The sequence below is a fragment of the Mustela lutreola genome, chromosome 1 (genome assembly GCF_030435805.1).
Source record: "Mustela lutreola isolate mMusLut2 chromosome 1, mMusLut2.pri, whole genome shotgun sequence".
Taxonomy (NCBI): Eukaryota; Metazoa; Chordata; class Mammalia; order Carnivora; family Mustelidae; genus Mustela; species Mustela lutreola.
The window spans coordinates 281,455,705-281,469,605 of record NC_081290.1 but is presented as its reverse complement, the minus strand read 5'-3'; the positions used below and the strand labels follow the sequence as shown (position 1 = coordinate 281,469,605).

Here is a 13,901-nt window from a genome sequence, read left to right as displayed (position 1 = left end):
CAGTTAAGACCCAAGACCTCCAGGAGAGGCCCCCGGCCCGATGCTAGTCCTAGCCTGGACCCCATGTTGTTGTGAGCTTGAAAGGCCCCTCCCTCCCTGGGCTAGAGCAGATGCACGAAACTCTCTGGCTCTGATCAGGATGGGCAGGTCTGGGGGGATGGGGGCAGAGGGGAAGGCAGGAGGGGGAGGGGGAGCAGGGAGGGGTGCCCCTGCCCCGACAGAGAAGTGGAGAGAAGGCAAGACCTCACCAGATGGGAGTGGCTTTTATTTGAAGCCGGAACACACTTTAATCTGGGGTTTCATCTGTAATCTGTAACAGTAAAAAAAAAGCAGGAAAAGAAACCAGGATCTGAAGGGCCCAGGTGAGGGGAGGGGGGTCCTGTCAGGCCACGTAAGGGAAGCGGAGCAACAGCCCTTCATACGGCTTCAGGTTCAGGTGCTCCAATTCCAGAGACACGCCCTCCTCACGGCCCACATCGGTGCTGAGCAGCAGGTTGACACTGGCCGGCAGGCTGGCGCTGGCCGGCACACCAGAGGCCCCCAACATGGCAGTGTGGCCCACACCCCCGAAGTTGAGCACCACCAGGAAGCGCTCGTTCTGGTCCCAGTGGCGGATGTAGGCGAAGAGGTCAGGTTCAGGGGAGGACAGCACGTGGAAGTCTCCGTGCAGCAGAGAGCGCTCCTTGCCCCGTTGGTCGCTCAGCCTCCGGAACAGGGAGAGGAGGGAACCGTGGTCTTCACTCTGGCTCTGCAAAGGACCACGGAGAGCAGGAAAAGATGAAGGACGCCCCTCGGTGCAAGCTTCTAGAAGCCGCCTGCCCACCCTCTGCTGAGCAGGCCTGGCCCACCCAAAACCCTTACCTGTACACTCATGTTGGTACTTCCGAGTCCTGAGGTGTTGGGGAAGCTGGACTCATCCCAGAGCATGAATGGAGCCTTCGCAGGCTGAGCAGAGAAAACAGGACTTGGAAAAGGCCTGGGCCCGCTCTCCCTTCTCCTCCCTCTCCTTGTCCCACACCGTCCCCGAGTGTGGCCCGACCGTGGCCTGACTTCGACTGGACAAGCAAGGCAGGCTCGTGCCTCGGGTCGCTGCCCACACAGGGCTCTACCCTTGAGGGCTCTTTTCCCAGACGGCCATAGCCAGCTCCCGCACAGCCCTCCGGCCTCTGCTCTGCTGCCCCACCGGATCTTCTATGGCCCCTCGACAGAAAACGTCCCCCATCCCTGTCCTCCAGGCCCCCGGCCCTGCTCTCTCTTGCACAGCACTGAGCAGTACCGGGCACCTTCATTCTGTTTTATTATCTAACTTCACCACCTGCAGCTCTCCTGTGCACTGCTGTATCCTCTGCGGGGGGCACAGAGCAGTGACCCCAGAAAACCGCGGAGTAACCAGACGGCAGCTCCATGCACATCAGCCGGGGTACCAACCTCCAAGCCTATGGCTAAAGGTAAGCCAGCGCCTTCGTGCCCTTACCCCGACCACAGCAAGGGCTGCCCTGCATTTCTCGGACTCCTCTGGGCCCTCTCCTGAACCAGGAGTTGCTGGAGGGCACAGAGTCCCGTGAACGCGAGAACGAATGAACGAATGAGGGGTCAGGCAAGGGCTGGCTCCCACCCGAATACCCAGCGGGGGTCAGCTCAGCCACCGCATCTTAAAATAGGCTCTCACTGAATCCTACAAGAAGCGCAATATCCCAGAATAGATGATCAAGGCGACGGCAGGGAAATGACCTGCCGAGGCCGCACAGCAACCGATCAGGGGACTAACCGGGGATCAGACTCGGTTTCAGACAAGGCACCCGTCTGCTTGCTGCCACCCACACAACCTCCCCACAGCGTGCAGGGGGGTAGGCGTCAAGCCGTACCTGGCCAGGAAGGGCAGCTGCCTCCAGGCCAATCTCATCTCCGTAGTTGAAAACCGGGGTGCCGGGCAGGGTGAACAGCAGCAGCTGGTAGAGACGGCGGAGGTGAGCCGGCACGAGGGAAGCCAGGAACCCTGTCTGGGACAGCTGCGGGAATGGACGCACGGACGTGAACCCCAAAGCCCGCCTCTGCCTCCATCTGCCAACACCCCTGCCTCCCCGAGCGCCCCCACCCCTGCCCACCAGCTGGCGCCTCCTCCCCCCCACACCATGGTACTCACGCTCCAGCTGCACCAGTGATCCTCAGTGGCGTTCAGATACTGGGTGACCAAGAATTCCATGCGCTCCCCACTGGAACCAGAGCTTGACAGGTATGAGCTCGTCAACAACAGGTCCTTGGTGGACCCGAGCAGGCTCAGGATCTGCCGAAGGTCAGAGGACTCGGTCCCGGCAATCAGCAGCCTGCACAGAGCAGGGGTGGGGGGCCAGGTTGGTAAAGAGCAAGAAAAGAATGAAGGTGGAGAAGGTTCTTTGGACTGGGAAGTCCTCGTCCCGGGGCCTAGCCCTCAACGGGAGCATCTCAGAATGCAGCAGAGCCGGCGGGAGAGGTCTAGCCCTCACCTATCTTCACTGAAGCTCTTGGTCATGTTCTGCCACTCGGCCAGGAACAAAGGTGCATCCTGGAGGAGAAAAAGCCAAGTCAAGGACAAGGGAATGCTACCAAGCCCTCGAGAGTCCCTCTGCTCTCACCCAGGCTCTGCCTCTCACATGGAAAGGGACTCACCTCCAGACTCTCCACGTCCCGAACCTGGAACCCATCCACACCGGCCCGCAGCCAAAAACTCAGAGCATCCTACAGGGAAGGGGGCAAAAGAACAGGGAAAAGGTATTGATACTCTGACAAAGGCTTACAAAATTCACCCCATGTGGGGCGCCTGGGTGGCTCAGTGGGTTAAGCCTCTGCTGTGAGCTCACGTCATGATCTCAGAGCCCTGGGATCGAGCCCCACATCGGGCTCTCTGCTCACCCCTCTCTCTCTGCCTGCCTCTCTGCCTATTTGTGATCTCTGTCAAATAAACAAAATCTTTAAAAAAAAAAAAATTCCACCCACGTCAAACCCTGTCCAGGATGCACGTCCCCTTGACCTTGGGAGAGTCACTTGCCTTGACCAGCCTCACTTAACCACCTCTATCATAAAGGTTTAGCCTTCGTCCCTAACCCCCACCCCACCCGCTTCTGAACTATGACTGATTCTTAACGCTGCGGCATTTCACTTCTCTGTTCCTCCCCAGGGCCAATTGCACAGGTTCACCTTTGGACACCTATAGGAAAAAGCCCAAGAGAAAAAGTACGTTCGTAAACGTAACTTCATTTAACCCTTAGAATGTGCGGAATGCTTATATGCTCAGGTCAGAAATGAGGCAACACTCCCAGAGCAGCAAGGAAGCATGCCCAAGACCACAGTCCGAGAGCAGCGGACACGGGACCCGAAATGCTAGCCAAGATCCCACAAGTGTCCTTACTCCTCTGCCAGCGTCCTGAGGCCTGGGAAGGGTAGAAGGAAGACAGCAGGTCAGAGCAAGGCCAAGGATGAAAGAGCATAATTCAAAGCACAGCCCTGGGGCAGTCTAAAAGTGAAAGTCTCCACTGAAAAGTGGAGTCAGCTCTGCAGCACAGGCCCAGGCCTGAATTCCAGGCAACAGGTCAATGTAGAACACGGGGCCCCCAGCTCCACAGCCCCCGGCCCTGTGCTCTCTCCTCTCACCTCCATTTTCATTTTTTTTTACTGCCTCTCTTTTCATCTGAAGCTACCACACCTCACGCCACACCATTTACCATCTAAAAACATCCCTGCATTAATAACTTTTAAGAGTTTGGGTTTTTTTAGAGTAAACTCTATCACCACCAACGTGGGGCTCAAACTCACGACCCTGAGATCAAGAGTCACCCTGAGATCAAGAATCACTCCTGAGTGAGCCAGCCAGGCGCACCCGCACCCTCCCCTCCATCAATAACTCTTAAAGCATCTTCCAGCAATTAGCAAGGGCTGAACTGGATGACCAAGGGTCCTATGGAAATGCTAGGAGTAAAGAATTCTAACTCAGAGTCACAGGGGCCAACAAAGGGTCAGGGTCTGGTCCATTTTTACTCCACCCCTGCTGACCTGGTCAGTGTCCTAGAACCCAGGCACCAGGAGCTCAGACGACAAAGTCCCATTCCCAGCCTGCTGGGCAGTCTTTGCACCTATACCTTCACTCAGGGAAGGCAGATCACAGAAATGAGACTATCTAGGACCTCCAACCCTAAACACAGCAAGCCCCTCTGAACCTTAGCTTCTCCATTTACAGACAAGAGATGATAGGGTCCCTGTGTGGTCACAGAGAAATTCAGAACGCATACAGAACACATGGCACAGACCCAGACACGTACAAGCTCAGTCTGGGCTCTGCTCCAGAACACATCAAACAAGAGCTGGGAAACCAGACAGAACAGGAGTCCCACAGAGAAAGGGCTTCCTCTCCCAAAGGGAAGAAAAATCAAATCCAGATTGACATCTGAGAAATTCCTTTCCTGGCACTGTTACCATCAGAGTCAAGGAAACAAGAAAAATCACTGGTCAGAAAAGGAACAAGCAAAAGGGGGGGGGCGCTGTTGGCCACCCATCCTGCCTGCGGGAGGAGTGCGCCAGTTTGGCTCCAAGGACCCAGGGTCCCCTCGGCTGGAGCCAGGTTCCGTTTACAGGGCTTGCCAGGAGGCTCAACACAGCCCCAACATCCAGTTTGCCCCTGCCGGCAGCATCAACACACTCACCTTCATCTTGGCGGCCACAGAGTTAATCTCTGTGGGGAGGAACCACGAGTTCTGGCCCCGGTAGTTGGGAGTGAGGTCCAGAATGACCCGGATGCCTGGAACAATGGAGAAAACCGGAGTCATGAGAAAGACTCTGGGGCGAGGGAAAAGTTAGAAATCAACAAACGCAAGCCGGCAGACTATTTGGTATGTATCATGTGGCACACATGCTTAGATCTGAACCCAGCCTTAAGATCTTCTAGGGCAGCAGGCACACACTGTAGTGGAGAAGGCTGAGTTATGGGGCCCTGGGCTCCCCACCCCCAAAGTGTACCCTTTGATTTCATGTGGCTATTTTTCTCAAAAGGATCCGCTCCTCTGAAAGTTTAAAAGCCACTGAATTAGGGGCGCCTGGCTGGCTCAGTCAGTAAAGCATGTGAGTCTTGATCTCAGGGTCATGAGCTCAAGTCCCACAATGGGGAATGGAGCCTACTTAAAATAAAAATAAACCAGTGAATCAGAAAAAGCCTACATTTTGCAAACAAGGGCACTGAAGCCAAGAAGTAAAAGAGCTGGACACAAAGCAATTATGTCTCCGAACCACATGACAATTTTAGGCTAAAGCCTAAGAAACTTCCCCCGTACCTGCCTTAGGAAAACTCAGACCCAGTCAGTTTTTTAACCCAATAAAATTCCTAATCTGTCCTTCCTATGGCCAGAAGGCCAAGCCCTTCTCAGCTGCTTCCCAGGCAACTCCAGGACACCCACTCTTTTTCTTGGCCGACTGCAAGAGACTGTCAAAATCTTCCTTGGAGCCAAAAGTGGGGTCGATCTGTTCCAAGTTGGTCCCCGCGAGGTCATCCTTCTGGTTCTTGTGAATTGGGCCCAGCACAAAGCCCTTCACCTTCAGGGTGCTCAGGTAATCGAGACGTTCCTTCAGGCCTGAAACCGGGAAGCAGGGTTGAGGTGAAGCCCCTCCGGGAGGCCCCTGATCCGCCCTATTCTCCCCTCTCCCGGGAACTCAGTGTGGGGTCGGGGGTGCGCTTCCATCACAAGACCCAGGGGTGCTGATGTAAGATGCCCGGCACATTACTTGAGAAACGTCAGCGCCCGGCTTCCGGAGCCGCAGGGGAAGGGAAGCCGCTGAGTCAGGTACCCACACCCCGCGCCAAGAGGGAGTGAGGGCGGCTTTCCTCCAAGAGAGGGAGGAAGGTGCGGGACGACTCCGGGGCGGGGAGGGAGGGGGTCAGGACTCCGGGTTTAACCCGCCGCGCACGGAGCTCACCGGCGAGGTCGCCCCCCTCGGGGCCCTGGAAGGCCTGAAGGTCGCCGATGCGGTAGAGGGCGCCCTTGTGCCACCAGCTCTGCGCCGGCAGCTTGCGGCAGCGCGGGGCCTGCACGATGATGACCACGGCGCCCGCGAGCATGCCGAGCCAGCCGAGCCAGAAGAGCACCAGCAGCGCCCAGCGCGTGCGCACCCAGCCGGGGCTGCCCGCCACCTTCAGCAGCTCCTCTTTGGACAGGCCAGTGAACTTGGCCGCGGCCGCCGCCTCCGCCTCGTCGTCGGCCACCTTGATCTTCACCAGACCGTTCTTCTCCGCGCCGCCCGCCACGACCGCCGCCGTGGCCGCCCCGGACGGCGCGTTCATCGGCTGCTTCTCGGGCTCCAGCTCGTTCAGCTCCACCTCCTTCAGGTCCACCTCTGTGTCCTGGCTCATGGTGCCCGCGGAACCGGCGACACGATGCAGCCTGCGGTCAAGTGGTGGCTGGACTCCTGTCCCTACCTTCCCGGCCTCACCACGGCTTCGGCACCGGCTCCGGGTACCAGCGAGCCCCGCACAAGCTTCGGCTACTGCGTCCGCGTCTGCCCGGGAATGGGCGCAGCCTCCGGGAAGAGGCCGGGGAGCCCCGCCCCCGCCCGCCCCTTAAAGAGGAACGGCCCGGATCGCTCTTTCTGGGCCCCTACGGCTCCTTCCAGACCAAAGCCCAGAGAGCTGAGCCGCTTTTCGGTGGGCGGAGTCTGATTTGTCCCGCCCCGCGAAGGGGACCTGGAGGGACAGTCCAGAGCCGCGGGGGGACCGGCCCCTCCCCTCCCACTCCGAAAGCGGGGGCGCACCCGGACGCGGTCCTCCGTCTGCCCCTGGCCTGGGGCTCAGGCCACCGCGTGGTGGTTCCCACTTCGCATGGCCTCTGGCGCTCTCAGAGCCGGCGGCACGGAGCTCCCCTCTTTCCCCGATCTTGCTGCGTCTCCTCCAGCTTCTGGGACTTGGCGCTAGACCTCCGCTTCCCCGCAGGGCTTCCTCGTCCTTCAAGACTCATCCTGAGTCCAGTTCAGACAGTTCATCACGTTGCAACTATTCGGCGCCCACCACAATGCGTTTTTATTAACTTGACCAAAGGAACTCTAACCCGATCTTCATGATGTTTTAAGACGAATCTGTTCGGACAGGAGAGTTGAAGCTGACACTCTCGGTTTTACCCTACCCCACCCCCAGTTTCTGGCTCCAGGATGTCGGGCGGCGAGGAATCCGACATCCAGAAGAGCCTTGGGCGCCTGCTGGGCAAGCTCGGGCCTGTAGCAAACATTCCAAGGTTGGGCCTCAGTTAGAGACATCCACCATTTTCCTACAACAGACCGACTTTTCCCCACTTTGCAGGGCCTCCCACAGAGGAGCCCGATCTCCCCAGGGTGCCCGGGGTTCCCTGACCCACCCGCCCCCGCGCCCCCATCACTTCACTGTTCTAAACCTTGGAGGCCTTGAAAATCATCTAACCTCCCTCCACGGAGATCCTGGGATGGAGGGGAAGTGGGATAGAGACAAGGTTCACAGCAAGAAAAAAATAACAGGTTCGTAACAGGGACTGCGGGACATCAACAGCACGGGGCCCAGACGCCGGGAACTTATTGTTCCTGACCAGTGCCAGCCGGGTTATTTTCAGAAAAGAGCTGAAGGAAACAAGTTCTTTCTCCCTCTCCACCTGGGCTGGAAGCCAAGATAGCTGTGTATTTGGAAGAAAGCAGAAGCCAAGATCTGAAGAAACAGCAGACAGAAAGGGGGTCCAGAGGAGAGCCAAAGGTGTGGAAAGGCTCATCTTCTGCCTTTCCCGTTCTGCATGCCACAGCCCACCCCCACCTAGGAAAGCCAGAACTAGAGGGAGGCAGGCCAGGGGGTATAGGGTGGATGTCAGAGGAGTGCGCAACTATGATAGTAAGTCCAAGGTGCCCTGGGCATGGCAGATAAGTGCCAGCCAGAGGCGCTGAACAGACTTTATTTCCAGGGTGAAAGCTCAAGGTTGAGAGCTGGGGTCAGAAGCTTAAGACAGTCCAACATAACATCTCTGGGAACATACCATCTCACTCACACCAACCCCCGCCATGCTTCCAGACAGAAGAAGCTAACTCCTTCTGTGTGCAGTGAAGAAGCTCGCCACTGACCTCCCCAAGTTTATCACCTCCCCACACACCTTCCACGGGGACTAGCCACGCAGCGACATCAGCCTTCGAACACCTGCCAGTCCCACAGCATGCCCAGCTGGGTCAGTCGTCTGCATCTCGGCACCTGCCATTCTGTGTCCTTCCCTTCTGCTCAACCTCAAGAAGCTCCTGCTCATTCAAGACCTAGCTCAGATGACGGTTTTTCTCAACTTCTCCAACAGAATTCTTTTTCCATCCACCTCTGCTACAACACATACCCTGTTTGTTTATTACATTTCCTTTTCTGAGTGTCCGCACTTGTGGACAAGCGGCAGGGGCCTTGTGCTATGTCCACGGCCCTGCCTACTTACAGAAGTAGCTTAAGTAGGCGCGTCACAGGTGTTTGGAAAATGCAGGGATGAACTACACCAGTCAAACCCAAATATTTCCCTTCTTAGAAACAACAAAAGCAGCAGACGAAGATAAATGGGGAGAAGTGAAAGAACACGTGAATAACACTGTATGCTATCATAAGCAAGCAAAACAGGGGCGCCTGGCTGGCTCAGTCCTTGGAGCTCGTGACTCTCGCTCTCCGGGTTGTGAGTTTGAGCCCCAGAATGGGTGTAGTGATTACTTAAAAAATAAAATCTTTAAAAGTAAAGAGGGAAGGAAGAAAGAAGAGAGGGAAGGAAGGAAAAACAAACCATAGCTTGTTCAACCAAAGTGAAGTAATAGATCTAAGGGAAGGAGTGGAGAGAAAGAGGGGCAGAAGGTGGCTCGGGAGACTCAGATCCTTCAGTGTCTTTTGATACATATAAAATTTTAATATCTACGTAGGAGTGCAGAGTAGATCATTTGTCAAGAAGAATTAAGCCTTCAAGAGAAGGCTGGAACAAGGCGGAGATAAAAGGGGTCCGAAGGTCCAGAGGCCCCATGAGGCCATGTGTTTTCAGCACTTTACACTCAGGCGGGCCGACAGGGGGTTGGGCCCTGAAATACAGAGGGCCAAGTGTACAGAGAGAATTCCTTTCTAACCCCCCGTTGCAAAAATTCATGTCACGTGCTTGCCAGCAAATGAGGATGGCAGTTGATCCTTGAACAATGCAGGAATTAGTGGCGCAGCCAAAACCCTACATGGAACTTTTGACTCCCCCAAAACTTAACCACTAATAACCCTCCAATAATGTAAACGGCTAACACATATTTTGTAGGGTATATGCATTATATCCTGTATTCTTACAATGAAACTGGAGAAAAGAAAACGTGATTCAGGAAATGAAAAGAAAGGGAAACTTTTTTTAATCTGCATATAAGCTATGTGATACTGCCCCGTGTTGTTCAAGGGCCAACTATACTTGATCTGAGCCAAAATACAAAAAGGATTTCCAAAGTCAGAGCAAGGTGGAAGGACAGTTTAAAATTCTCTAGGAGACTGTCTGTCCAATAGACTCTACAACTTTGCCAAAACCCAAGGCATTATTCCAAAGACCCAGAAACAAAGCGTCCAGGCTCTGTTTCTGAAATAGTCACTGGAGCACCTGGGTGGCTCAGCTGGAAGTGTCTGCCTTCAGCTCAGGGTCCTGGGATGGAGCCCCACATCCAGCCCCCTGCTCAGCAGGGGGTCTGCTTCTCCCTCTCCCTCCACCCCTCCCCCTGCTTATCCTCTCTCCCTCTCTCTCTCTCTTTCTAAGTAAGTAAGTAAGTAAGTAAGTAAAATCTTTTTTTAAAAAAAGTAAGGTAACCCCTGGGGCAAATAATACATTATATGGGTTTTTTTAATAGTTTATTTATTATTTGACAGAGAAAGAGAGAGATCACAAGTAGGCAGAGAGGCAGACGGAGAGAGAGGGGGAAGCAGGCTCCCCGCTGAGCAGAGAGCCTGATTCGGGGCTTGATCCCAGGACCCTGAGATCATGACCTGAGCTGAAGGCAGAGGCTTAACCCATTGAGCCACCCAGGTGCCCCTACATTATATGTTAATAAAAAAAAAAAATTGGGGGGGGGCACCTGGGTGTCTCAATGGGTTAAGCCGCTGCCTTCAGCTCAGGTCATGATCTCAGGGTCCTGGGATCGAGTCCCGCATCGGGCTCTCTGCTCAGCAGGGAGCCTGCTTCCCTCTCTCTCTCTGCCTGCCTCTCTGCCTACTTATGATCTCTGTCTGTCAAATAAATAAATAAAATCTTTTAAAAAAATTTTTTTTTTAAATCCCAATGCCAAAAAAAAAAGTAAGTTAAATAAAATATCCATTAGCTTTGGGGAGTTCAGACATTTGAAAACTGGGTCATGGCTGAAGGTAAGGCCCTGAGCATTTGGAAGTTAAAGCACTGTGGAAATGAAAGCAGAGAAGGAGGGGGGATAAAAGCCAGAAAGAGTAAAGGAAATACAACTAAAGCCACCTGTTTGAAGAGAAATAAATACACCATCTGAAAAGTATCTGGCACTCAAGTAAATCAGACAAATGAACAACACTGCTGGGAGCCTTTCTCTCTAATGCAACCAAGTATCAAAAGAGAAAAACATCAGAGATCTAGCAGATCAATTTACAGAAGAGACAAAGAAGCATTTTTAACATATTATTCTTGGATAGAAGACATCAGGTATCTATCTGATCAGAGACAATACTGATCTCATGCCAGAGGCAAAATGGTAATAAGAGATTCACTCAGCTTTAAACGACTAAAGCCCTCCAACATCATATCCTTCTACCATCCTAGTCCCACAATGCTGGTGGGTAACATCATTTTCCCATCCCCTGTGACTTTCAGAACTTTCTACTGTCAGGTGCCTGCGTGAAGCATATGCCTTCAGCTAAGGGCATGATGTCCAGGTGCTAGGATCGAGCCCCACATCAGGCTTCCTGCTCAGACATGAGTCTGCTTCTCTCCCTCTCCCTCCGCCCCTCCCCACGGCTTGTTCTCTCTCTCTCTCAAATAAATAAATAAGATCTTATTTTTTTAAGTTAATTCTTTTTAAAAATATTTTATTTATTTATGGGGTATCTGGGTTGCTCAGTGGGTTAACGTCTCTGCCTTCGGCTCAAGTCATCGGACTCTCTGCTCAGCAGGGAGCCTGCTTCCCCTCTCTCTCTGCCTGCTGCTCTGCCTACTTGTGATCTCTCTCTGTCAAACAAATAAATAAAATCTTTAAAAAAAAGATTTTATTTATTTATTTGACAGACAGAAAACAGGTAGGCAGAGAGGCAGGCAGAGGGAAGAAGGCTCCCTGCTGAGCAGAGAGCCCGATGCGGGGCTCGATCCCAGGACCCTGGGATCATGACTTGAGCCAAAGGCAGCCATTTTTAATCAATTGAGCCACCTAGGCGCCCCAATAAATAAAATCTTTAAAAAAAAATTTTCTTTCATCACGTTCTTTGGAAGAAGATTACTAAGTACAGCCACAGTCAAGGTGTGGAGTTAAGCTCCCCCTCCGTGGAGTGGGCAAGGGGGCGCTATCTACATGAATTATGTGGGATTTTCTGTACAGGAGATTTGTCTCATCTCCTTTATTTATCTAGTCATTTCTTTATGTCAGTACGGACTCATGGATATTTATTTTATACTTTGGTTTAGAATTCAATACTATATTATTGGGGTCTTCCTTCAAATTTTTCCATCTTTGGCCACTGTGAGCTCTGTCGGGTTGGCTCCTTTAATACACTTCTCTTCCCCCGTCCCCCTGTCTCTCCCTCAGACACACTTGTTTTGAGCACTTCCTTATGTGCTGGCTCTACAGAATGGTCTGGGCTCATCTTCTTTGTACACCAGAGCCCCAGCCCCACAATCAGCCACTTCTCCAAGGAGCCCTGGTTTCTTTTATTGGAGAAAGGTATTAAAAACCAAGATCTGGGCACTCAGGCACCTTTTGATAAACAAAAGTTAACCATAAAATTGTTGTCAGTCTTGGTAGGTTATCTGGATTTGGGGGAAAAAAAAACATATCGATGTTTTCTTTCATGTTTTTATTTTTGGTGACTTATTTTAAAAATCTTTCTTGGGGCCCCTGGCTGGGTCAATCAGGAGAGCATGCAACTCTTGGTCTCAGGGTTGTAAGTTAGATCCCCATGTTGGGTATAGAGATGACTAAAAAATAAACAAAAAAAATTTTTTCTCTAAAAAAGTCTTTCTTTACTTTAAGGTCTGGAAGATTTTCATCAACACTTTCCATGCAAAAATGTAAGGTTTTGTTTTTGACATTTAAGTCTTTAATCCATCTTTAATTGATCTTTATTTATGATATAAGGTAGAAAGGCCAATCTTGTCTTTTTTATAAATGGCTAACTGCGATATGATAAAAGCAGAGAGAGAGAGAGACAGAGACAGAGACAGAGTACACAAACATGGCCTTTGTCCCTAGTTCCTAACACTGAATTCCTAAATCCCTTGGAATTCCTGGGTGATAAGAAAGTCTTTCCTTCCAAGGAGGCCAATCTTGGTGATAGCTTCGGGGTGGGGACTGCCCACTAGAAAAACAGAGGCAGGACAGTCCCATCGCCCACCTTCCAGCAAGGGGAGGGGGCTGGAGATGGAGTTGATCACCAAAGGCCAATGATCATGCCTGCGTCATGGAACCTTTGCAAAAACCCTAATCGATTGGGCTTGGAGAACTTCCGGGTTAATGAACATGGACAGGGAAGTTGACACATCCCATGTCCACAGGATCAGAAGATCCTTTGCTTGGAATCCTTCCAAAGTCACCCTATGTACCTCTTCATCTGACTGTTCATTTGTTTCCTTTATAGCATCCTTTATAATAAATTGGTACTAGTAAGTAAAGTGTTTCCCTGAGTTCTGTGAGCTGTTACAGCAAATTCAGACCTGAAGAGGGGCTTGTGAGAACCCCGATTTACAGCCAACTCAGAAGTGTGGGTAACCTGGGACCCACAACTTGAGATTGGTGTCTGCTGTAGCCGGCGGGCACTCTTGTAGGACTCAGCCCTTAACCTGTGGGGTCTATGCAAACCAAGGATGGTTAATGTCAAGTCAAATGAAGTGGTAAGCCTTCCAGTGTGGGGCACAGAATTAGAAAGTTGTTTGGTGTGGAAACTCATATTCTGTGGTGTCAATATTCTGAACAGAAAACAGATCGTAGTCATGTCAACCAAGAAAAGGAGGTGAAATTGGGGTCCCAGAATTGCAACTTGGGGAGCACAGATTCCAGAGTAGCCAGAAAAAGTGTCCCACTCATTTGGTTTAAGCAAGAGGTTTTGTTTTTTTTTTTTAATATTTTATTTATTTGACAGAGAGAAATCACAACTAGGCAGAGAGGCAGGAAGAGAGAGGAGGAAGCAGGCTCCCCGCAGAGCCGAGAGCCCGATGTGGGGCTCGATCCCAGGACTCTGCCCGAAGGCAGAGGCTTTAACCAACTGAGCCACCCAGGCGTCCCTAAGCAAGAGGTTTTAATGAGAAAGAACAGAGAGCCTGGGTGGCTCAGTCGTTAAGCGTCTGCCTTCAGCTCAGGGCATGATCCCAGGGTCCTGGGATTGAGCCCTCCACTGAGTTCCCCGCTCAGCAGGAAGCCTGCTTCTCCCTCTCCCACTCCCCCTGCTTGTGTTCCTCTCTCACTGTCTCTCTCTGTCAAGTAAATAAATAAAATCTTTAAACACACACAGACACTTTTGATTACTATCTAATCGATGATTCTATTAGTGCTATCAATTGAAACTGTTCTTGGTATGCGGTAGTTAACTTTTCTCTCCTCATAAAATTCCAAGTTTTATGGTTCAAATACCAGTCGTTATGTTGGGATTTTATGAGGAACTGCTGGTTAAACAGTTACTGCTTCTGGCCCAGTTTAGAGTGCATTAGTGGGACTCCTGGGGGGCTCAGTCATCAAGT

General features: G+C 52.0%; 1 protein-coding gene across 1 annotated transcript; it reads right to left on the bottom strand.

Annotated features, from left to right (window-relative positions):
• Nucleotides 1–244: 244 nt before the first annotated feature.
• Nucleotides 245–6,544, bottom strand: SLC3A2 (solute carrier family 3 member 2). Its single transcript, XM_059144926.1, has 9 exons — nucleotides 5,938–6,544; nucleotides 5,421–5,594; nucleotides 4,674–4,768; nucleotides 2,647–2,715; nucleotides 2,484–2,542; nucleotides 2,144–2,324; nucleotides 1,866–2,009; nucleotides 862–945; nucleotides 245–748 (listed from the first exon to the last, which is right to left on the bottom strand). Exons 1-9 carry the CDS (start codon nucleotides 6,368–6,370, stop codon nucleotides 383–385), a joined length of 1,605 nt encoding a protein of 534 aa, XP_059000909.1. The 5' UTR covers nucleotides 6,371–6,544; the 3' UTR covers nucleotides 245–382.
• Between the last annotated feature and the right edge of the window lie 7,357 nt (nucleotides 6,545–13,901).